The following is a 26,596-nucleotide window of genomic DNA, read 5'->3' on the forward strand; positions in this document are numbered from 1 at the left end:
TTAAAAATTTTAAAGAAACACTTGAGTGAAAAAATTTCATAAAGAAGACTTTTGTCAACACGAGGCCGGATTTGTCTTTTTCTGCTTTCACCTACTCTACTCTCGGTTTTCTGAGATGTTACACAGACATAGGTTCCTGAACAGTTTGGACAAATTCCTTATTAGTTCATTCCTAATGCACTTTTTCAGAGAAATTAGGAGATATTCAGAAGACCTCTCCAACTTGTGTCTGATATTTTGGAATGCAGTTATCTGGCATCTTGCAAAACTGTTATGGTATCGTCATTACTATGTGCCTATAAGAATGGTCAGTAAGGTATTCCTGTCATTGGTGCAACAGAGGTATGTAAAAATACCTAAATACCTTTAGGGTTAGGAAGGCAAGGATAAGTATCAGTTGGAGCAATTACTGGGATGAATAACTCAAGACAGTACGGGGGAAACCTTATTTATACTCCAAGTGGTGGTTATAGATGCATTAAGTAAGAGTGACATGTTTTTCTGATGTCAAGGTGAAGAAGAGAACATAGGTGTAGTTTCATCAGTGTAGAGTATATCAGACGGCCCCCAAGATATATGGTAGTCGGTGTTGTAGTAAATGGAAAATATAAAATCTAAGTAGAAGAAGGACTCAGAACAATGCTCTGAGAAATAGACTGCATGAAATATTAGTGGAAATAAGTAGAAGACTGATTGAGGCAAGACTTTCTTAATAAATCATGAACATCTTGTTGAAAAGTAATTTCATGATGCCATAAAATTTGAGGTGAGAAGCAAAATATCAGACTTTAATAAAATGATACTATTTCAGTTAGGTAATTCACCAGTATATGGGAAATCACTCCACCTGGAAGAATCTAATGTGCTTTTTTTCCACTAATGTTATTTTAGATTTCTTTAGAATTGATATGTTAGTTAAATCTTTTTTATTTATCCAGCTGGCAACTGTTTTTAAAATAAAATTAATAATAGTCATGAAAGATTTTAATTAATTTTTAGAAGTGCCCCAGTCACTGGAGTCTAAACTTCTGTGCAAATTTCTCTGAGTTCTAGGGCAAGCAGCTTTGATTAACTAAAGCACAGTGCTGTCCAATACGGCAGATGAGGAGAGTCAGAGATCCTGGGAGCCAATCCTGATTGCTACTTGCAAGATGTTTGCACTAAAATAGATACCTTAATACAATCTTTCAGAGCACCCATTTTATCATTTTTCATGGAAATGATAATACCTACATATTTATTATAAGGATTTCAAGTAAGTCTGTGAAGCTGCTTGTAAAATTTTGAAGAAAACGGAATACACACACACACACTAATTTTCTAAAATGTAGAATTGAAATGGAGAGGGTTATTTAAGTGATGTGGTTTGTATTATGCATAACATTTTAACATTTAATTAACAGCATCCACTTTATTATATACATTCGATTATAGTCCTATAGAACTGGGAAAAATTCTTTCTTTATGATGTATGAAATTGATGTAAGGTATATACCCACATTCAAGACATCTCTTACAATAAGAACGAACAAGCCTTTATATAATTTTCTGCTAATAAAAGTAGTATGTACTTTCTGATTTCTTTGATTACATTCTCAGTTTTAAGTTTCTGCCTCCTTATTGGCTACTTTGCTTTGGAATTGCATAGAATAAAATTATGGTCACAAACAGTTCTGTATCCATAGCAACATGCATTTCTGTTTCAATACTTTGCAGGTATTAATTTTCATTCTTATACTTTCTTAGGGTTTGCTGGTTGCTTTGGGGCATAGATGGCTCAATAAATGGCCTGAGGAAAAAAAAAAATCCAGTAATCTTAGTGCACTAGGACATGGCAGAGGGAGGAGACCGGGGGCTAGGCATTAATATGGACCATTAAGGTACTGGGAGGTCAGAAATTCAAGTAGGTTGGTTTTAGAATAATGAAGTCAGATCAAGAGGTCATGAAAAGAACCTTGAGAGTCCAGGTAGTTAAAACAAGAGATATAAAAGATGTAGTTACATAATGTCAAGAATTGAAGCACAATAGATTTGGGAAACCAGTAGTAATCCTAATTTTGAAACATGTATAACATCAGGAATCCAAATTCCAGATTATGAAGCAAACAAGTATCAGTGATTGAGGGTAACAAAAAGGTTTCAGTCAGGCAAGTGCCCAAAGTTCATGGCCATGAGCCTATCTTGGAGGCAAGGTCTCTTTTGGCTAAAGCCCTCTTGGGTGTGCCCTTCCTTAGCAGGGAATGATCCAGTGAGTGAATGGGCAAGTGCGAGCTTGTGCTGGAGGTTAAATGGGAGAGCAAGAGGGAAGGGAGTTTCTGAAACTTTTAGATTAATAAAAAGGAAAACAATCTCGTAAATCATGAGTCTCCTATATGCCAGGTGACTTTGTTTAGTACACTAAGTACAACAGGCCACTAGAAGGCTACCAGTAGTTTAACAGGCATTGAAACTTGGTGAATACTGACTGGTGGACGGTACAGGTAGTTATATATAGCCAGAGCTTTTAATCACAGAATTGTTTTAGAAGAGCCCTGTGTTAAATTATGTAAAACATTTTTGTTAACAAAACTGTCAATCTTAAAATAAGTTTGATGTCTGTTAGTACTTAGTGAAAAAAATCAATTAACGTATTTATCAAAAATGGTAGGCTAATTGGAACACTTAATTTTTTTTGTTCATCTCTAAATTTACTTACAAGCATTTTTCTATAGGTTTTGAAAATCTGTTGGTATCATGATCTTGATCTAGACAGCCTTTGTGTTTTAGTTTGTCTTAAAAGTGTTTTAGACCCGTGTGCCTGTAGTTAAGTGTATGAGTATCTAAGATGCATAACTTTACTTAGACTTCGTAACTGTCCAGTTTTACCAGATGTAAGAATATAACGTTGAAAAGAGTTTAACATGACATCTAGTGAGATAAATTCTTAAAAGTGATAGTCTAGGGGCTCCTGGGTGGCTCAACTGGTTGAACGTCTGACTTCTGATTTCAGGTCATGATCTCATGGGTCATGAGATGTAGCCCCACACTGGAGGGGTCCGCTCTCAGCAGGGAGTCTGCTTGAAGATTCTCTCCCTCTGTCCCTACCCCCACACGTGCTCTCTCTTTCTCTCTCTAAAATGAATAAAAATAGGTCTTTAAAAAAATAAAAACAGGGGCGCCTGGGTGGCTCAGTCAGCTAAGTAGCTGCCTCGGGCTCAGGTCATGACCCCGGAGTCCTGGGATCGAGCCCCTGCTCAGCAGGGAGTCTGCTTCTCCCTCTGCCTCTGCTCCTGCCCCCGCTCATGTGCTCTCTCTCCCTGGCTCACTCTCTCTCATAAATAAATAAAATCTTTAATAAATAAATAAATAAATAAAAACACATTTTAAAATGATGGTAGTTGAAATCCTTCTATAAATTAACTTGAAACCGTTATTTTTACATTATATCATTGTTACGAATCATGTTTCTAGTCTACATGCCACTTGTTATAGAACTATTTATACCTTTTCGGGGTGCCTAGGTGGCTCAGTTAAGTGTCTGCCTTCAGCTCAGGTCATGATCCTGGGGTCCTGGGATCGAGCCCCACGTCGGGCTCCCTGCTCAGTGGAGAGTCTGCTTCTCCTTCTCCCTCTGACCCTTTCCCCTGCTCATACTCTCATTCTCTCTCTTTCTTTCAAATGAATAAATAAAAAATCTTTTAAAAAAAGAACTATTTATACCTTTTGAATATACATTGAATATATTTAGGAACAACGTTTTTCTCTTACAGAGCCTTAGCTTAAAAAAATCACAAAAATGTTAACAAAAGTAATTTTAAAGTGAAATGGCTAATTTATTAAAAATTAACAATTATATATTTTATATTCGTGAGCAGAGGCAAGTGCTATCACCATGGATTTAGTTAGTGCATTTTTTTCTAGTTATATGCATTGGCTTTGCCCACAAAATATCTTTTTACATTAGGTAAATTCATTTTATGAATAGAGAAGTAAAGCAGCAAGTAACAGGTCATGAACAAAAATACAAGTTATTATAGTACTTTAAGTTAAAGTGTCTATATTTCATGGTATTGCTGTGTTGATATCAAAATCATCCAGGATGCTTTCCCAAGTAGGGTGGATTAAGAGAGAGGTAACCTCCCTCTCTTTTGCTAAACATAATACCAGTATTCTGACACCAAAGATATCTTGGGGAGGCCTACCTGGGCAATAAAGCTGTTCTTTATGGTCAAGTTGACTGGGGAGGATTCTGTGCTATTCTGCTGGGGAGATTTACCACCAAAGCCTTCATGACTTGAGAATGGATTTCCTAGATACTTATCTTGAACTTCTTTCAAAATCCCTAGAACTAGATCTATCAAGAATTTTATGCAGTTACTGAAAGGAATATTAAACTAGATATCCTCACTTGTAATCTGATGCTTGGGGGGAAAAAAGGCTGAAATGATAATATCATTTTTCAGATTATTGACTTATTTATATGTTTTTATTGCACACTCAATTTACAAATGCGGTTTACATGGTACTGACTTAAAACGTATCATGTGATCCTTCTATTAGTTTCTGCATATATTTAAAGAATTGGTTGCAGCAAGTGCACACAGGGCCTAAAAAAGTACCATAAGGGTAAGACAGGATGCACCATGTCCATTCTGAGACGGGGAGTCATGGAGTCGGCTGCAGCTTTCACAGGGGGTAGGACTCTTCTCTCTTTCATCAGCTCATTGTTAATCAAGTCAACTATTTCTGAATGTTCTAGATTTTCTTATGTTTAATTAAGCAGCCAAAACTTGTGAATACTTTGCTTTAGAAAAGTTATATGGTTGTTAGCATAGTAATCCGTGTTTTCTGAATGGCACTAGGATAATGTGTGTGCTCTTGTGACCTAAGTGTGTAGGATGTTTGGATAGACTGTCTAATGTAGAACTGGCAGAAAACCTAGGTCCAACTTTGTTTTCCCAGAACAGGGAAGTAAGTGGAGAGAGTATTGAAATCTGCTTTCCAATTACTTGAATGTCATTCTTTATAGAAGAAGGTTTCTAGTCAAGAAGAATTCAGCCTGAATTTTATTTTTCTTCCAAGGCCAAATAGGTTACCTGTCACTCCTGGAAACACTGTCGAGAAAGTAACTTTAAGTGTTTTTAGATGCTGCAGATAACATCTTCCCGACATGTAGTCCTCCTGTTGTTAGCCCTGACGTTGCACCAGAGTGAGTTGTGGGTAATACGTCTATTTGGCCTTTTTAATACTCATATTTTACATTCTCCAGATGAGATTATTAAAAGTGGTGTTTGAAAACAGTGTCTTTTAAAAAAATTTTTTAATTTAAATTCAATCTAGTTAACATATAATGTAGTATTAGTTTCAGGAGTAGAATTAGTGATTCATCAATTGCATGGAATACCCAGGGCTCATTCCATCACGTGCCCTCCTTAATGCCCATCACCCAGTTACCCCATGCCCCCAACCCCCCTTCCCTCCAGCAACCCTCAGTTTGTTCCCTACAGTTAAGAGGCGCTTATGGTTTGTTTCCCTCTCTGTTTTCATCTTATTCTCTTTTTCCTTCACTTCTTCTTCCCTTTTTAGGGCCATCATTCTTTTTTTTTTCTTTTTTTTTTAAAGATTTTATTTATTTGACAGAGAGAAACACACCGAGAGAGGGAACCACAAGCAGGGGGAGTGGGAGAGGGAGAAGCAGGCTTCCCACGGAGCAGGGAGCCTGATGCAGGACTCGATCCCAGGACCCCGGGATCATGACCTGAGCTGAAGGCAGATGCTTAACGACTGAGCCACCCAGGCGCACCTAGGGCCATCATTCTTAAGTGGAATGTTTCCACCCTTATAATTCCATTTGAGTCTAGAAAATATATAAAAATTTATATTTTGTGCTTCTGTTAATTATTTGTATAGTTTAATTTATAAAATAAATGCCCATATACAATCATTTTATGTCTAGTAGACTTTTTTTTTTTTTTTTAAAGATTTTATTTATTTATTTGAGAGAGAGAGAGCACATGAGAGGGGGGAGGGTCAGAGGGAGAAGCAGACTCCCCGCCGAGCAGGGAGCCCGATGCGGGACTCGATCCCGGGACTCCAGGATCATGACCTGAGCCGAAGGCAGTCGCTTAACCAACTGAGCCACCCAGGCGCCCTGTCTAGTAGACATTTCATTTGCAAATTTCCAAAATAGACCAATGCGTTAGGAACCCTCTTATTTTCCTTTTAACTTAAACTAAGTTTTTTATTCACTTTCCTCAAGACCTATTTTCAAATAGATGGTTTGGGTGGTACTTTTAGAATAACACTAGAAATTTCAACATCAGTTATGAGTTTTTAGCAATATCGTCATTACTCACAGAAAAACAAATGCAGCCATAACGTTTGCCAGTTCGCGTGACTCATTACATGTTCTATTTCTTTTGAAGCTTTTTTTCTGCAGATAAACATGTAAATTACTGAGGGCTTTTCTTTTGTATTTTTACCCTTCTTCCTTTTTTTTTTTTTTATTCTCCACATAGAACACTCCCTTCTTTTGCAAATAAAAATAATATTTCCTTTCTTAAATCCTTCATAATATAGTCCCAAACTGAATATTTGTTGGTCTGAAATTTTATCCAAATTAAAGTTTTCTTGCCTTTCCTATATGCTAAGCTGTGCCCTCTCTTTCGTCACATAATTTAGTAGTATCCTTGCAAACAACAGTACTGCATTTTATTTTAATTTTGTGTATAGAATTCCTTCCAGAGTTAAGCTAGTGTCTTGGAATTTGGAGGAATTCTAGCCCATCTATCTCTGCAAGTTGCAGAGGAGATATTTTCACTGAACCACAAGGTGGACTGATGATTTAATTTTTAGTTAGTAGATCTAATAACTGTAGAACAGGAGTCAACACAAATGTCCTTTAAATATACCAGACATGCATATTAGATGCCCAAGAAATTTTTGAATTATTTAAAGGTACATCTGCTGGCTCTTAGTTCTAAATATTTCTCCGTCATTTAAGGGATTTAAAACATATTTTCCATTTGATAGAACACTGGCGTTATGGTTCAAGAAATTTCTATTTGCAGCTTAGATGCAGCAGGTTAAAAATAGAAAATATGCTGTCCTAGGAATCTGAAGACCTGGTTTCTTACCCAGACTTTTATGTGACTACCCACATCCCTTAATATTCTTTTTTCTACTTTTATCAACTACCTGTCTTTCCCGTGGCATATGCAAGCACATTTTAAAAGCTTTAGCCCTATAAAAGTGCTATAAAATATAAACTTTTATTTTAAAAAATTACCTTACACATAAAATAATTTTATGGCTCATGGCTTAATTTGAAATTATTAGTTTCCAAAAAATGTTAAAAGGTATGTTATATGTCATATGATACAATTATATGGTAATATTAGCTTTCTGTTTCACTGTTTATATAAATTTCAGTTTTTAAATGACAATAAATATAAGATCTCATGTAAGATATACAGTTTTATGCACAATATAAATATACTCTCTAAAACAGATATATTAAACCTTTACAAACTATTATTTCTTACTGATCCAACAGTATTTTCCTAATATATTCTACTATTGACTTTTCAATACATATGCTGTCTCTCCTTGAATTGAATATCCACTATATATATTTTTTTCCAATTCTATGTATTTAATAAAATCTCAAATTCATATTTCATTCAGTGTATTCCTTTCATTAAAAAATGAAATGAGACATTTTATTTTGGTGGAGTGTAAGTTCTAGAAGAATAAGAGTCTGAAGTTTTGCTTCAGAAATAATGTAGACATAAGGAGTGATCAACAACCAAATATAACAGAAAGAAAGCTTTATCTATATTTGAATTTGTAAAATACAATAGTTGATACTTAAAATATATAATAATATAAACTAATAGTAAATGTATTATATACTAGATTATATATCATAACTAATAGTAATCTGTATTTTCAAACCTACTCATCAGGGTTTTTTCTTCTCAAAATTATTTTAAGAAAACAGCCATGGGTTTTTTCCTTATAAGCCGGCAGCTTCAACTCTGAAAGTTAATTTCCCAATATTTTCCTTTGACAAAGATCTCAGTGAAGTCTGAGGGACATATAATCGAGGACGAATTTTGGATGTGTTTACATAAAACACATTTAAATTAGGAAATATAGAAAAAATAAAGCTAAGTTATTCTGTAATAAACTCCTACTTATTAAAGCAAAAGGAAGAAGTAAGGAGAATTTAAATGTATATGTTCCATAAAAGTAAATAGCAGATAGCAAGGATTTTTTTTTCTGAAATTACTTCGAGGATATCCATCTGGTCACCATAGATTAACCCCAATCCCTTTATGCATTTATGTTACTTTACAATGCTAATTGGTATTTATTATAATGACCTTGAATTATTTTATGGTCCTGGAGTATTTTCAAAATCTTCAAAGAAAGATTAAAGTATTATTATAAGTATATATGTAGCAACTTGCCCTCCTTAGTAGGGTGCACTCAGTTCTTTCATTACGTGATATTTGCAATGTGTTAATTGTCTGAAGTCTACCAGCCATGCAGACCAACTGCCATAGTGCTTCCTGTATGAGGTAAAATGAAAGGACCAAGTGAATAAAAGATGAAAAACATAACCTATCAATGCTGCTTTACTGCAGGATATAGGAGTGCTCTGACCTTTTCTGCATGATGTAGCCAGCCAAGAAAATAGATGGTCATTTCTTCAGATCTTTACCTTTCTGTGAGGTTTTCATTCCTGGGGCATTTATGTGTAACTTCCTTGAAATGATGAAGTTGCAGTGTTTTACTGCCCTGCCCTACACCCCGCAGAGATTAGCAGACACATCTCAGCCCTTCTACTCTATCCTCATAATTCCTGTAAGAAATACAGGCATGGTTGAATTCTCTGTCCTTTTGCTCTTGAAGCCTGTATGAAGCAATTACAATAGCTAACCAAACGTTATCCTCTTCTATACCATTCTACTTCCTAATTCTAACCTCCATCACCAGCCAAAGAATGTCTAAGGAAGGCGTCAGAATGGTGTCAGGGCCCCTGTTCTTAGGGTCTTAACCTTTCATTGTGGGAGGAAATTTCCAGTGAGGAAGACGTTGGGAATTTGGACTGTTTCTCTTGAAATGGATTCCCAAACCATTTCCTCTGAGGATTCTACCTCCTTGATAAACCTTATTATAAATGAGAACACAACTCTTCAGAAATGGACACTGAAGCCTCACTGGTAGATATGGCCTTCCAGCCCCTTAAAATATGATTTGGTGAGGTAATGGATGTTTAGATGCATGGACACACAGATGGACAACCAATGACTGACATAGCTGGCCAGAGAGCTATGAACCACTTACTAAGGATCAAAAGTCTTGAAAGACTTGAGACCTTTGTCAAAGCAAGAGTTCACATAGAGGTACTCATCATTCTATGAACACCTCTGCCTCAGACCATTCTGAATTCAAACCTTCCACCTTTTTATCATTTAGTTTCTTTTAAATCCTGTCTCTCCATATTGTCTGACCCTACCGCTGCCTGAGCCATGGCGTTCATTACACACCAGAACAGCGCTGAGTCGTGTTTAACTGTTGTATTTAATTCGTTAGGGACACTAATCATCTGTCATTATTTCCGGTACTTTTTTCTTCAAGAGACAAAAGCAGTGTTTTCTTACAAGGCTAAACTGTCTTTTATGCTAAAGTTTCCATGGAAGCTGTTTTACAATAGAAAATTCTATTGCATTTGATATTTATAAAATAGTGTTAGAAAATTAAAAGACTGTAATTTAAAATAGGGTGTTTTCTTTGAATCTATAAGCTTAAATCCAAATATTTATTTATCATGTCCAGCATAATGAAAAGAGAAATTATTTTGATGTTTTATATGACTTAATAAGTTTGGTGACCTTAATATTAAACATAAATAGCTAAAATGTATTCTAGAACTCATAATATATTGTTCTAAAAAAACCATATTAGTTTAAACTTTTTTACATAATAATGAAAGGTAAAAAATAATGAAGTAATGTGATATTCAAAGACATAAATGAAATCGAGGGTCCCCTGTGAAAAATCCAAAATAAGAAGAAAAATTGTCATAGGATTATGCATTTCCATAATACAGATTATATTAAAAATAATTATTGTGTTAAATTTTAAGAAATTATTCTGTATTAGATGCATTCTCCTTGCCACGTAGGCATAAAACATCTGCACTATTTTTAAAAAGTTTTGTTGTATTGTGTCTTATACATACAAAGAATATATGTCATAAATAATACTTAAGTACTAATGTACACAAACAAAATGAACATCACGAAATGACCACCCAAGTTAAGAATTAGAACACTGCTAAAACCATTGTGTCTAACCAGATGCTCCTTCCTTTCTGGAGCTCCCGATACCTGCCCCAGAGGCAACCTCTGGCCTTAATTGTGTGTTGATGGTTACAATTGACATATCAATGATTTTGGAATATTTTATCACCTCCTAACAAAAAAACACATTAACAGTCAGCCACTCTCCATTTTCTCCACAACACTCCAGCCCTAGGCAACCACTAATGTAAATTTTGTTCCTCCCGATTTTCTTGTTGGGGCTGTTTCTTATGAGTAGAATCATATGATATGTGGTCTTTCGTGACTGGCTTCTTTCGTTTGTGATATTTTCAAGGTTCATTCATGTCATAGCCTGTATTAGTTCTCCATTCCTTTTTTTTTTTTTTTTGCTGAATAATATATTTTATTTGTTCATTCATCAGTTGATGAGCAATTTGTTTCTACTTTTTGTTGTTATGAATAATGCTGCTATGAACATTCACATACAAGTGTTTGTGCAGAGATATATTTTATTTCTCTTCGGTATATACCTAGAAGTAGAGAGAATTGATTTTTGTCTGTTGTGGAAGATAGGGATCAGATTTCATTGTGTCCCATGTGAATAGCGTCTTGACTTAAGACAGTTTTTAAACTGATTCGTCATTGCCCCACTAAAGCACAATACCAGCTCTGTCCAATGTGACCTTGTTTCTAGGTTCACTATTATGTTCCATGAGTCAAGATGTTTCTATTCTTTATGATTATGCTGCACTGTATTAATTTCAGTCACATTATTCTAGGCCCTGATATGTGGTATGCAATGTCACACCACTTGTTCTTCTTTAGGAGTATCATGGTACTAGGCTTATCCTGTACATTTTAGGTTCAGCTTGTCAAGTTTCTTGGAAGCTTTTGTGGAAATTTTAATTGGACTTGCATTGATGCTATAGATCAGTCTGCAGATCACTGATGGAGAGGCTTTCCATCACCATGATTTCTCTCTCAGTTATTTAGATCTTCTTTAATGTCTTTCAAAAAGGCTTATAATTTTTTCTTTAAAGTTTTGCACATCTTTTGGTAGACTTGTTTCTGAGACTCTTATTTTTGTCATAGTTATACACGATGTTTATAATTTTTTTGCTGGTGTATAAAAATATTTTTAAACATAGATCTTTAATTCAAACACCTTTCTAAACTTTTTTTTTTAAGATTTTATTTATTTATTTGAGAGAGAGAGAGAGAGAGAGAGCGCACACGAAAGGGGGAGGGCCAGAGGGAGAAGCAGACTCCCCGCTGAGCAGGGAGCCCGATGCGGGACTCGATCCCGGGACTCCAGGATCATGACCTGAGCCGAAGGCAGTCGCTTAACCAACCGAGCCCCCCAGGTGCCCTCTAAACTCTTATTTCTAATAATTTGTACATTCATTTTTCATTTTCTCTATAGACAATCAGGACTGAAGACAGTTTGTTTTTGTTTTATTTTTTCTTGTCATATACTTATGAATACAAATAGTGGTAAGCATATTTTTTCTTCTTTCTGATTTTAAAAGGCAGTAGCTTCACAATAAATAATGAATAAAATTTGCTGAGCTTTTGGTAAATACCTTTCATCTCATTAAGAATGGTCTCTTCTATTCCTATATGGCTAAGAGTTTCTGTCATGGACTTTTTTCAAATGTTTTTCTGTTTATTGTGATAACTGTAAGGTTTTTTTCTTTTAACACATTAATAGAATAAATCATAGGTTATTTTTTACCATTACACCAACATTATGTCCCATCCAATTTTTAAATGATATATTATTGCCAACTTCAGTTTGCTAGTGATTGTTGAGAGTGAGCAACCTGAAATTTTCTTTTTTCTTTTTTTTATTTTATTTTATTATTTTTTAAAGATTTTATTTATTTGACAGAGACACAGCGAAAGAGGGAACACAAGCAGGGGGAGTGGGAGAGGGAGAAGCAGGCTTCCCGTGGAGCAGGGAGCCCGATGCGGGGCTCGATCCCAGGACCCTGGGATCATGACCTGAGCCGAAGGCAGATGCTTAACGACTGAGCCACCCAGGCGCCCCTGAAATTTTCTTTTTTAGACATGTTTTTTAATTGATGTTATGCTAGCCTCACAAATTGAGTTGCTGAGTAATATTTTTTCTATTCCCTGAAAGAATTAATGTAAGAGTGAATTATTTGTTTCTTTTTTAAAATTTTTTTATTGTTATGTTAATCCCCATACATTACATCATTAGTTTTTGATGTAGTGTTCCATGATTCATTGTTTGTGCATAACACCCAGTGCTCCATGCAGAACGTGCCCTCTTTAATACCCATCACCAGGCTAACCCATCCTCCCACCCTGTTTCTTAATAATTCGGTGGATCTGGCCAGTAGAGCCATCTGGGCTTTGTATTTCATTTCTGGAAAGATTTTTGACTACTATTTAAATTTTTCTAGTGGTTACAGGATGATTCACATTTTCCAATTTTTTAAGCCAGTTTTGGTAAATTTTTATAGTTTATGAATTTTTCCTTTTCATTTAAATTTGATATTGGCATTTATAGATTTTGAGAAATGTTAAACTTCCCTTGCATTCTCTACAACATGGCAATTACATATTTTATTGTATACATTACCAGACTTGGTTTGCTAATAATTTATTTAGGATTTTATGTCTGTGTTTATGAATGAGTTGGTATATAGTTTTTATTTCTCTTCCTATTCTTGTCATCCTTTGGTATCAATATTATGACTTCTGAAATAGTTTGAGAGTACATTTCTCTATTCTCTGTAAGAGATTATAAAAGACTAGAACGATCTATCTTCTGGGAAATTTTTTTAGAACTCACCTGGAAATTATCCAAGCTTGGTGTTTTCTTTGCAGGAAGATTTTTCACTATTCTTTCAATTTACTAATTAGATTGTTTATTTTATTTCTTATTTTTGGCAGTTTATATTTTCCTAGGAATCTATTTCACCTTGGTTCTCCAGTTATTGGCATAATATTTTTATGGTATGATCTTATCTTTTTAATCTGTGATGGATCTGTAGTATTTTTTTTAGTTTTAGTATTAGTTATTATCTCTTTTTTCCAGGTAATATTGCCACAGTTTTATTTTCAGCCCTAATATTGTTTATTTGTGCCTTCTTTCTTGTTTCCTTCATCAGTCTTACCAGAAATTGTTCTATCTTGCTAATTTCTTAAATTGTCCTTTTTTCATTAACAATTATACTTTTAAAAATGAGTAGCATGTTGTGGCTACATATTTCCTTCACTTTAGTTCCATCCTTAAGGATTTGGTACAGAATATTTTCATAATCAATCATTTCTGAGAATTTTTATTTACATGTTATGAATTTACTTTTATTAAGAAATATGTTAACATCAATCAATTTAAAAGTCACAAAAATAGATATAGTAAAATATCTCCCATGCCCCCCTGACTGTTGGCACTAACTCCCCCATTACCATCTAAAAGAGTACAAATGTAAAAAAATAAAAAGTCTTGTGTCTTCTTCCAGAGATCAATTCTAAGTACTTTAATTTTTATCTTAATTTCATTTTGAAACATAGGTTATTATTTATCTATTTATTTATTTATTTATTTATTTATTTTAGAGAGAAAGTGTAGAGGGAGGGGCAAAGGGAGAGAGAGAGAGAGAATCTTAAGCAGGCTCCATGCCCGGTGCAGAGAGAGCCCAATGCAGGACTTGATCTCACGACCCGGAGATCATGATCTCAGTCAAAATCAAGAGTTGGACACTTAACCAAGTGAGCCACCCAGGCATTCCAAATCATGAGTTATTTAAAGTGTATGTTTAAAATTTTGAAGTAGAGGCACCTGGGTGGCTCAGTTGTTAAGCGTCTGCCTTCAGCTCGGGTCATGATCCCAGGGTCCTGGGATGGAGCCCCGCATCAGGCTCCCTGCTCGGCGGGAAGCCTGCTTCTCCCTCTCCCACTCCCCCTGCTTGTGTTCCCTCTCTCGCTGTGTCTCTCTCTGTCAAATAAATAAATAAAATCTTAAAATAAATAAAATAAAATTTTGAAGTATGTGGGGAATTATTTTGGTTTTGTTGTTACTGTTTTTGTCATGGTTCCTAATTTAATTGAATTCTTGTTGAAGAATATTTTTTTGATACCATCATTGTTTTTGCAATATGTTGACATTTAGGTCTCATGGTTTCGTGTGTGTGTGTGTGTGTATGTGTATGTGAGAGAGAGAGAGTGTGTGAGATGAAATCTCCTACTAGAATGGTGGATTTTTCCATTTTCCCCTGTAGTTCCGTTAAATTTGTTGTATATATAATTTGAGCTTGTTTTATCACATATATGTAGTGTAGATTTATCTCTTTGATTAATGAAATTTTTAAAAATAATTATTTAATGATACTCTATTTTGAGAGTGTCTGGTTAATATTTTACTGGCATAACTTTTTCCATTTCCTTAGTTTCAATTTCTTCATGTCTTCAGTATGTCTCATTAAAAAAAATGGATGAATTTTAATTTATTTAGAAAATCTGAACTATCACACTCTTTTAAGTAGTAATTTTGGTCTGTTTACACTTGTTGTAATTATTGATAGACCTTACTTTTCCATCTTTCCTACTTTTTTCTATTCGTCTTTCTTGCCCTTATTTTTCAAATAGACTTTATTTTAAAAACATTTTTAGATTTATAGAAAAATTGAGAGGATAGTATAAAGAGCTCCCATATACCTTGCACCCAGTTTCCCCTATTATTAACATCTTTTATTAGTATGATACATTGTTTACAATTATGCACCAGTATTGATATATCATCATTAACTAAAATCCGTACCTTATTCAGATTTGCTTAATTTTTACCCAATGTCATTTTTTTGTTCCAGGATCCCATCTAGGATATCACATTATATTTAGTTGTTATCTCTCCTGAGTCTCCTCTGCTATGACAGTTTGTCAGATTGTCCTTACCTTTGAGGACCTTGACAGTTTTGAGGAGTACCCATTCGGAATTTGTAAAATGCCCTTCGTTGTAATTTGGAATTCTTCTGCAAGGAAGATTTGTTTCTTCTCCCCCCTTTTATTAATTTATTACATCATCTATATGAGTATGTACTCATGGATATTTACTTTATTCTTTGGAATATATTCCAGTCCTTTTTTTCTCAAATTGTTCCAGTTTTGGCCATAGGGAGGTCTTTCAGTTGGTTCCTATATCAGCTGGTTCCTGTATTTAATATACTCTCATCAATGAACACTTCTTAGTGTTGCTAGCACAGCAAGATGTTCTGATTCATCTTATGTATTTCCTGCCCATTCTTGGAATCAGCCATTTGTCCAAGGGCCACTGGTTCCTTTTATTGGGGAATGGTACTAGAACCCAAAATCTGGGTGCTTGGTGTACTTGTTGCTACTGGGAAGTCATTTACCAAATGTATTCTTTGCCTGTTTTCAAGTTTTTCTCTTTGTCTTTTGTGTTTTGCCATTTCATTACCTAGTATATAGATGTGGAGCTTTTCCCTTCCTTCTTTCCTCTTTCCTTCCTTCCTTCCTTCCTTCCTTCCTTCCTTCCTTCCTTCCTTCCTCCCTTTTCTATCCTGGTTGATATTTATTCTGCTCACTATTTCTATGGATTCTTGCTTTTCCCGAGTTCTGGAAAATTCACAGTCATTTTTGCATATCCTCCCTGTCTTCTCTTCTCTTGTCCCCTCCTTCTGGAACTCTAGACATATATTAGATATTTTTGTTTCACCTTCCATAGCTTTAAACATCTCACTTACAGTTATTATCTTCTGATATTAATATGCTGCATTCTGAGTAATTTATTAAGATATCTCTTCTCTTCCATTACTTTTTGCTTCTGCTATGTTTAAACTGCCTTAACTCATCTATCTTTTATTCAAAAACCTTATTTTTGGAAATTATATTTTTTTTTCTCAAATCTGGTAATTTTTGCTTAATCTCTTCTGATTTACTCATTTTGTGATTCCATCTTTTATTTTTAAAAATATTTAATACATGTTATTTTATCTTATTTTTCTGATAATTCTAATATTTGAAGTGCTTGCCAGTGGGAATCTGTTTCTGCTAACTCATACCAGTGGTGTTTTTTTTCTGGATTTAGTAATTTTTTTTATTATGAGCTCATTTTTGGTTTACCTTAATTTATGGAAAACTTGGAGACATTAAACTGAAGAAGCGTTCCTCCAGAGGGAATTTGTTTTAGCTTCAGGCAGGAGTAAATAACACTATGGACCTGGAACCACTTTTCCTCTTCCAGGCTCTCTGACTTAATTCTGTGGAATCATGTTCAACTCCCATATTCCTTGCCCCTGAAGCTGCAGTGCTAATAAAGACATTTGTCCTCAAAGATACCTTGCCTTTTGGGCATGCTTACTGGTCATTATCCTATTTTTGGCACATGCAGTTTACATGTGTGTGACTTTTGTTTTATTTTGTTTTTCCCTTTGGATTTTTCTCTTACTTCCTATGAGCAAAGAGAGAAAACATTGTATTTTATACCGAACCTAGTTGTTTCATCTCATGAGGGCCTCTCAGAATATCTAACCTGCCACACTGCCTGAAGTAACTATCCTAAATCACCGATATTCCTTTCTCTTCCTTGCCTTCCACACACATGTAGTTGTTCAGCCCTTTTTAATTCTACTTCTAAAATTGTATGCCTGTCCATTCCCGTTTGCTGACCTTCCCATCCCTAGTGTCTCTAACCCATTATATATATTGCCTCCATGTTAGTTTTTCTTAATAGAAATTCAGTGCTATTTCTTGGCTTACTATCCCCACATACTCCTCTCCAGCATCTGATTGTCCTCCAGTGCCTTGATTTCCAACCCTTGTAGTTTAATATCTTCAATGTCTGCAGCAAATCTCTCTTTTCTGAATTTCCCCTATTCCTCTTTGACACTCTGTTTTTCTTCTTCCATGCAACTCATTCTTTCTATCTGAAATGTCCTATATTCATCCGTGTCCCCAAATGGTACTAATTTATCTATTAAGGTCCATCTCAGTTGCATTCAGTTTTATTCAGTTTTCCAGAATTCTTCCTAGCTCAAAGTAACTTCTCCCTCTTTTGAACTTTTATGGCACTTTGTCTTCTCTTGTGGCTTTATGGCTTTTGTGTGTGTGTGTGTGTATGTGTGTGTGTGTACAAGTGTGTGTAGCTTATATATTACAGCCTAAACTCTTTAGGGAAATTTTTTGTTCTAGAAGTCACTTATGGTGGCTTCCGCATCATAGATCCTAACAAATAGTAAATTATACATAATTATAAATTAAAGAGTAGCACATTGGAAATATTTCAGACATTGGTGATGATGTTGTAGCATAAGGCAGATTTTTCTTCCTTTTTTAGGCTGAATAATACTGCATTGTATGTAAAGACTCCATTTTGCGTATCCATTTATCTGTCAATGGACGTCTGGGTTGCTTCCATGCTTTCTGGTCTGTATGTTTTTACTGTATGAAATCAACTTGATTAAAAGTTGTCCGTATAGTGGGTCTTCTACAGATACAACCTTTATTAATTTGTGAAATTTCTTTGTAATTCTGCTCTTTTATATTAGTCAAATAGATGAAGCTTTCTAGGTCACTATTTATAATATTAAAGAAAAATGAACACATCTATTCCAGATTGATCTTGGCAGTTCCATCACTGTAGTTATCAGCACATGCTAAGGACTAAAATATTAAATACCCCAGGGAAGTCTTTGGCATTAAGTTCTTTCATTTAATGTTTATTTCTTCCATAATTAGTTGATACATTTTTCAGTATAGTTTTTCTATTTGAAAACCATCACTGGACTAGAGCCAGTGTATAACAATGTGCCAGCAATTTAAAATGCCTTCCTTAAGTTATCATCACATTCCTAGTCAACTAATAAAAATATACAAAATTATGAAGTGCAGTAGTGGCAAGGGTGTGGAGAAACGGGTTCACATACCCACTGTTGTTCACACTGGAAATGGATTCATTGTTTCTGTAGAGCAATTTAGAAAAAAAGAAAGTTATTCTTATCTTTTAGCCAAATAATTTTGATAATATAATCTAAAAGCAAAATATCAGTGTAATTTATTCATAGATGTCTCATATGTAATAATGACTAATTGGAAATAAGACAAATATCCAAGAATAACATGATTGAGTAAATTACATATATTGCAATGATGAAGTATCAAAGAACCACTAAAAGTGACAAATACACTAACAAATGGGAATGAAGATGTAAAATTAGGTATAGGAAAAAGTAGAACAGTATCTAAACAGTGATTATATCATTAAAAATATTTGTATGTACATTGTCAAAGATTGAAATTCAATTTGGGGTGGTGTCAGTGGTTTTGGAAAGTTAACTTTTTTTGTTAATTTTTTATTTTTTATAAAGACATTATGACCTTGCAACTTTGGGATATAACTTTGTTCTAATCATAGTGAAAATTAGAGGTTAGAGGTACACAATAAGAATAGATTAATAAAATACAATAAATGTCATTCTTCATAAAAAAATTCTTACTTCTCTGATACAGTATAATATGTGATAAAAATAAAGCTTTCAAATCAGACTGAATTTGGATAAAATCTTTGCATGTCTCTTTTTCTTGGACTACATGTCTTAGTCTGTTCTGGCTTCTATAACAAAATGCCACAGGCTGGGTGGCTTATAAATTCATTTGTCACAGTTCTGGAGGCTGGGAAGTCAAAGATCAAGGCATCAGCACGGTTGTATTCTGATGAGGACCCTCTTCTTGGTTCAGAACTAGCACCTTCTCACTGTGTCTTCACATGGTGGAAGGGACAAGGGATCTCTGAGTTTCTTTTGAAAAGGCACTAATTTCATTTTATAAAGGCACTAATTATATCCTAAAGGCCCAAGATGACCAGTGTCCTTAAAAGAAGAGGAAAATTTGGGCGCCTGGGTGGCTCAGTCGTTAAGCGTCTGCCTTCAGCTCGGGTCATGATCCCAGGGTCCTGGGATCGAGTCCCACATCGGGCTCCCTGCTCAGCGGGAAGCCTGCTTCTCCCTCTCCCACTCCCGCTGCTTGTGTTCCCTCTCTCGCTGTGTCTCTCTCTGTCAAATAAATAAATAAAATCTTTAAAAAAAAAGAAGAGGAAAATTTGGACCCAGAGACACAGACACACAAAGAAGCCATTTGAAGATGGAGCAGAGACTGGAGTGATGTGTCTATAAATCAAGGAACACCAAGGATTGCCAACAGACATCAGAAGCTAGAAGGGAGGCATGGACCAGATTCTCACTCTGAGCCTCCAGAAAGAATCAACCCTGCCAGCACCTTGATCTCAGACTACTAATCTCTAGAACCGTGAGAGAATAGATATCTGTTGCATTAAGCCACCCAGTTTATGGTACTTGTTATGGCAGTCTCAGGAAACTAATATGTCCCGTATGTTTGGGAATTAGGAAACCTGCTTCTAAATGGTTTATAAGTCAAAGCAGAAAATAATAAAGGAAGTTAAAAAATGTTTTGAGCTAAATGATCATGAAAATAGCATATATCTACACTTGAGAGATTAAACATATGTAAGAGTTGGAGGAGTATTTATAGTCTTAAGTTTATAAATGAGAAAAGAAGAAAGTATAAAAATAAGTGAGCTAAATACTGAAAAGAAGAAATCAGGAGGAGGAATATAAAATAAGCCCAAGAATGTAGAATGCAAGACATAATGAAATAAGAGCTGATATCAATGAAATAAAAGCAAAAATACCATAGCAAGTACTGATGAATCTTAGGAACATAACATTGAATATTTGAAAAAGCAAGTTGCAGAAGAATACATGTAATATTCCACTTACATAGATATTTGAAAGAAGTAAAATTAAACATGTTATATATAGTAAAAAGGTTATAGGTAGAATTTATATCTAAGCTAGGAGGGAATGGCATGGGATGGGAGAATGAGTGGATGAGGGGAAGGAAGTAAGGGAGGGGGGTTAGGAAGGAAGGAAGAAAGGAAGGAGTGAACTTGTATGTTTGTTAAACTTTTGCAGTTCTTCTTTTATGATTTTCCTATTCATATCCTTTGCCCATTTTTCCATTTTTAAAAACCAGGTTATTGCTGACATGGAGGCCCAAGTTCACAAGCTGAGAGAAGAGCTGATTCACGTGAACTCGCAGCGGAAACAGCAGCTGATAGAGCTTGGTCTTCTTCGCGAAGAGGAGAAGCAAAGGGCTGCAAGGGACCATGAGACCGCTGTCTACAAACTGAAGGCTGAGTCAGAAAAGATGAAGATGGAGCTGAAAAAGACTCACGCCGCTGAGACAGAGGTGACATTGGAAAAGGTGAGATATCCAGCTGGATTTGCGCAGACCACTGAAACCCATGTTTAGGCCCCACTGCTGCCATCCTTGTGTTTAATCTCTAAAAGGTGGCAAGCATAGAACTACTCCTGAAATTTACCAACTGTTCAAATGAGCAATTTAAGTGTCTTGCTATATGTTTAAGCACCACAAAAATAATCCAGGGAGTTAGGTGTCCTATTTTCCCTTGACGTCCATGGAAAGGATAGTGTGGAATATCCCATTCCATAGTGATTAGATGCACATTGTGATAAAGCAATGTAGAATATTGTCCAATATTGTACTGAGTAGGGATACTTGAGCTGTAGCCCCAAGTTTTCCTTGGTTAAGACTAGGTTTCAGATCTTTCTTCGGTTTTCTAATAATCATTTCTAGATTTCAAAGTCTTTTGTAACAGTCTTGTGTAACATAAATGACATAGTTTCCCAGATTACTATTTCAGATTAAGGAAAGTTTCTTTAAAATTACATATTTTTGAAATATATGTCAATATAATGTTTACACATTTTGGGTTGACTGATTTTCCAGGTATAATCTCAAATATTTGTTCTTTCATTGTTCTGGAAAGGTGGAAACATTTTAATTGGGAGTAAATGTGAATTGCTATTAATGATAGCAACTATAAATTGCCTTTTGAGTTCCTTAAGACCAGTCTAATCTTGAGATCAAGAAACTTGAAAAGGGTAATCTAAGAGTCTTCCAATTCTGCTTACTTTTTTTTTTACCTTTTCTTCTTCATCTTTAAATGCTATGCCTTCATAGAGCATACAACACCATTCTAGGCACTGCTCCATTGGTTTTACATGGATTGTGATCCTAAGATGCTTCTTTTATAGTATCCTAATTTATTTGAGACTCAGATTTCAGCAGACTTTGCCCTTGGCAGCATAGCTCTGAACCCAGAAATAAATAGGAACAAGACTCCAAAGAGGCAGAAGTGAGCCTGGCTTCTTGGAGGAGCAGCAAGGAGGCTGATGTGGCAAAAAATGGTAACCAAGAAGGAGGAAGAGGAGGAGAAGGAGGTGATGAGGTTAGGGAAGAAACCTCAGGGGATGGACCTATGTCCGGTGGGTCTGTGTGGGTGCTTGAAAGGGTTTTGCTCTGACTCTCTGGGAGTAAGGCTTCACAGGTTTGCTCTGACTCTCTGGGAGTAAGGCTTCACAGGTTTTGAGCAGAGGAGTGGAATGCATTGATTCACATTTGAGTAGGATCTCTCTGTGCATGCTGAGAACAGACTGAATTGAGGGCAAAGAAAGAAGTAGGGAGACTAGTTGAAAGGCCATTGTGGGAATTTGGATGAGATGACTGAGGCTCGGGCCTGGGCAGCAGCAGGTAAAAACTGATGAGATTCGGATTAGGAAGGTGGATCTGACAGCGTCCACTGTTGATTTGGATGTGGGGTGGAAGAGAGAAAGAGGGGCATGCTGTTTAGCAGTCAAGGAGATTCCAAGGTGACTTGCTGGAGCTGGTGGACCAATGGAATCAGCCTTTTGGCAGCCTAAGGAAGACTGCCAGAACAGTAGGCGGGGCTAGTGGGGGCATGTCCCAGTTGAGATGCCTTTTATACATCTAAGTGAGGATATTGGTGGTAATTCCATCAAAGCAATACAAAATAAGAATGTTTTGAAGCTAAAATATACAAAATTTCAGGAATTAGAAAAGTTCCTTATCCAGACAGTTTTACCCCTCTGACAATAGCAGATCAATGAGACTGATGGAGAGTGAAAGGGGTGTTACTGTATCCTATCTGGAGACTCTTTTTTTTTTTTTTTTTTGATTTATTTATTTATTTGAGGGAGAAAGAGCGCAAGCAAGGGGAGTGGCAGAGAGAGAGGCAGACAAGCATACTCCCCACTGAGCGAGGAGCCTGATTCAGGGGCTCCATGCCATGACCCCGAGATCATGACCTGAGGCAAAATCAAGTGTTGGACACTAACCGACTGAGCCACCCAGGTGCCCCTCTGTCTGGTGACTCTTACACACACCTTGCCTTGGCTCTATTTGTCTCTGCCAACAGTTCAAGGTAGTTCTGAGTAAATGTACTTAAACAGCACACATACCAGTGCACACTGATTTAAGAAAATTAGACATACCAAAGCCAGACTTATACAAGTTTTGCCTTAATTTTCTTGTGCTATATATTCACACTCCAAATGTTTCTTTTTAGTAGAAGATGAACCTTTTCAAATATAGGTTTATATGTGTTAAAATTAATTAGCAGGTTACAGATAATAAAAAAAATTAGAAACCATTAGTAATTCGTTTTCCAAACATTTCTGGAAGATCTTTTTTTTTTTTAAAGATTTTATTTATTTATTTGACAGAGAGATAGAGAGAGAGAGCACAAGTAGGCAGAGTGGCAGGCAGAGGGAGAGGGAGAAGCAGGCTCTCCTCTGAGAAGGGAGCCCGACATGGGGCTTGATCTCAGGACCTCGGGATCATGACCTGAGCCGAAGGCAGCTGCTTAACTGACTGAGCCACCCAAGAGCCCCTCTGGAATATCTTCTGTAACCCTGAAAGGCATTATCCCAGACACTGTGAGGATACACAGGAAAAAGGAAAAAAAAGGCACAGTCCTCAAGGAGATCATAAAATAATAGTGACATCAAGACATACACACACACAAAAATAACTGTAATGCAAGGTGGAGTGTGAATTGGGGGAAATTATTCCTGTTAAGGAAATCAGGGAAAATTAATTGGATGAGATGGTGCTTTTACTAGATATAAGTAATCTGTAGGATTTTGACTAGTAGATAGGCAAGATGGCATTCTAAGCCGAAGGAATAACAACAGCAAGAGCAAACAAAACCATTTACATGCATGGCACGGAGGTTAATCAAGAGGAGTGGTTAGTGATAGGCTCAAAGGTAGCTTGGGATCACTGAGTCTCCAAAGCTGTCGTAGTATTTTAGTTTCGTTGGGTAAACAGTGAGGAGCTGCTGAAAGTTTTTAAGCGCTGAATGTCAAGATTCAAGCGATTCTCAGGAAAATCTTTCTGTCAGTGTTGTTCTGATGCCCTCGAAGTAGGAGTAGTTGGTGGGGACCAGAGTAACACAGGCAGGAGGTCCCTGAGGGCATGTTCGAGGTGCAGGAAGAGCAGTGCAGGTGAGAGCAGAGCAGTGACAAAGGGCTAGAGGGGACATGTTTGAGAATCATCTGAGAGATGGCATTGATTAGGCTTGTGAAGTATAACCCAACTCTTAATAAATCGGGAAGGTAGGAGATGCCTGGTTTGGGGAGGAAGAAGGTAGGTACCATTATGAACTTGTTGACTTTGAAGTGCCTCCGCGCCACCCAGCTGGGCTGTTCACTTGCTGTGGAAGGAACATTGGTAGGTAATCATAAGAGAAGGCAGGACTGGAGCAAACAGCTGTGGGGGTCACCCACAGAGAGGGCCTGTTCAAGAGAGGAATGCAGGAAGAAAACAGGAAGCTGTGAAGGAAGAACTGCACTGAAGAGGTCAGGGAGGAAGCAGTCAAACAAGGGTCATCAAGGTAAGAGGAATCTGAGAAGAATGCATTTTCATGGAAACAAAGGAAAAGAATATTTGGAAAGGCGGATTTTCAAGAATGTGACAGAAAATCAGGAAGAAAGGTCCCAGGATTTGAAAGCGAGAAGTCATTGATGATCTTGGACAGATCTCCCTGAAAGGGAAAGTGTGGACAGAAACACGGTCGCAATGGATAAGTGAGGCCATGAAGATTCATGAATACTCTATTGTTTCAGAAAATCTGATATTAAAAGGAAGGTGTCGTTCCAAAGGAGTATACTTTTAGGCTGAAAATGCCTTGCAATACACAAGAAGGGACCAATGGAGAGGAAGAGCTTAATGATGCAGAAAACTACAGACACCTGAGGGCTTGCTGTCTGAGACAGGAGGGTGTGGATGAAAAGACCAGCACAGTCCCACACTCACCCCTTGGCCACAAGGCTTCAGCTGCAGGAGACCTTGGCATGTTCCTGGAGTAGGCCTCATGCTCTCCTTATTCCAGGCCTTTACACCCGCCACCTCTCTATCTGGGATGTTCTTCCCCAGATTTTCTGTGGCCATCCTCCTCCTTATCACTCTGCACTGCTCGGTGTCCTTCCTTGACCTCTCTTTGTAAAGTCGTGCCCAACTTCACTGGTCCCATTGTCTTCATAGCTCATCTCACCATCTGGAATCATCTTTTCATTTTTCTGATTGTTTATTTTCTATTCATCCCCACCCCACCCCCCGCCATTAGAATATCAGCTCCATTAGCAGGACCTTGTCTGCCTTGTTCACTTCCGTTCTGCTAGTGTTGAGAAAACTCAGCACATGGTAGGTGCCCTCCTAGTATATATTGAGTGAGTGTATGATAGGAGCCATGATTTCCAAGGAGGGAGGAAGGAAGGAGAGGACTGGTAGAGATACAAGGGAGTTCTGTGACGAGACCTAAAGAGAGCTTCTATCTGATATCACCTATGTTTTTGGCAAAGAATAGCAGGAGTCTTCTGAGTGAGGAGTTCCAGGACCAGCGACATAGCCAGGCTTCGTGCTGGGCAGATGGCTGGAATGTGGCTGGAATGAAGCAGGCATAAGGGCATTTGCCCAGGTAGAGATGGAATTCTTCATGTCAAGGAGGGAGGATGGCAGCATGAGTCTGGAAGAATGGAATGTCCTGAATTGAACTGAGGACATGAGTAACACAAGATAGAAATGGGGTTTTAGCATGGTAGAACGTTAGCCGCCATGGTTAACGGTGCTGGCGGGGTTCATCAGAACGTAGGGACTTGTTGGCAGAAGGAGAGTCTGGGGAAAGGGACAAGAGCATTAACTAGGCTAGTGTTTACTGCCATGAGTTTGGTTTTTGTTGAGTTGGTGGAATTAACCAATCCCAAGGTCTGTTTGATAAAATACAAGTGTTGGGCTCTTGATATGAAGAGCAGTTTATGTTTCCTGTTGGTACGTGTTTTTACTTAATTAGTAAAAGGAGTTGAGCATTTCTAAGTGCAGGGAGACCAGGAGTTGCCTGAAAGCAGTCCTTGTGAAATGCTGGTTTCTAAAGCCTAGGATCACACGTGGCACCTCCGACAAAGCAGACATTCATAAATGTTGAGAAAATGAAAGAATGATGATGAACTGAGCAATTCAGTCTAGCCATGTGCATGGTAACATGAATGTAAGACATTGGTTTTGATTCATCCACATTTGACTTCAACCCATTATAAATTCTTTAGATGGGGCAAGATACATCTTTATATTCACGTCTTCATTTTTTTTAGTGTTGTAATCTTCTCCCTGTTACTTAGTAAGTTAAATGTATAGCATAAAACGTTTTTTCAGACATAGTTTTATATTTTCATACAGAAATCAGTAGAGTTCTTAATATGAAAATCTGATTCAACCCTAGTAAACTGGTAGATATCCCATTGCTGCCTGGTGTGTCATTGTGCATGCTGCTTGAATTCTTCTACTGTATTTTATAAAAGGTTTAATGTTTTATCATGTTTAAATCGGAAAGCTGAAATATTTGGCAGCAGCTCAAAATTCTGTCAGAATTGAGGGGTTTAGAAATTAATTTTCTCTCGTTAACATATAAAATCGAGGTTCAAAGAGGAGAGGAAAATAACACCAGAATAATAAATAACCTGAACATAACATTCCCTGTGGGTCTGGCTTGTGTCAGTGGCACTTCCACCGTTGAGGTTGTGGAGGAATCCCTGAGTCCAGACCCTACCTGGGTCTCTGTCAGCAGCAGCTCCGGCCTCGCTGACATCCTCAGTGGCTTTAAGGGAAACGTGAAATCCTCCACCAGGTCAAAAGGCTTGAACTAGAGAACCCGAGAGAGTCCGTGATTGACATTTGCAAAGTGAAAGCTTCTTTTTTCGCCTTTTAAAATCTTTTCAAACCAAATTGAAACAAAGTCCACAAAAAACATGAGCCGTTGAAAAATTACAGACCATTATTAAGTGATGGTAGTGGATCATTTTCAGAAGTTTGATTAGAACTTTGGTATTGACAGTTTA

At 36.7% G+C, this 26,596-nt stretch overlaps 1 protein-coding gene across 4 annotated transcripts in view; it reads left to right on the forward strand.

The window, feature by feature from the left end:
- The window catches only part of CEP112 (centrosomal protein 112), a 422,424-nt gene that overhangs the window by 247,080 nt on the left and 148,748 nt on the right, over positions 1 to 26,596 (forward strand). For all 4 annotated transcript variants that reach the window (XM_078065962.1, XM_078065964.1, XM_078065965.1 and 1 more), the window contains exon 21: positions 20,355 to 20,585. In XM_078065962.1, the coding sequence (XP_077922088.1) occupies positions 20,355 to 20,585 (231 nt within the window). The remainder of the gene's footprint in view (positions 1 to 20,354; positions 20,586 to 26,596) is intronic.

This window comes from Halichoerus grypus, chromosome 2, assembly GCF_964656455.1.
Source record: "Halichoerus grypus chromosome 2, mHalGry1.hap1.1, whole genome shotgun sequence".
Lineage (NCBI taxonomy): Eukaryota > Metazoa > Chordata > Mammalia > Carnivora > Phocidae > Halichoerus > Halichoerus grypus.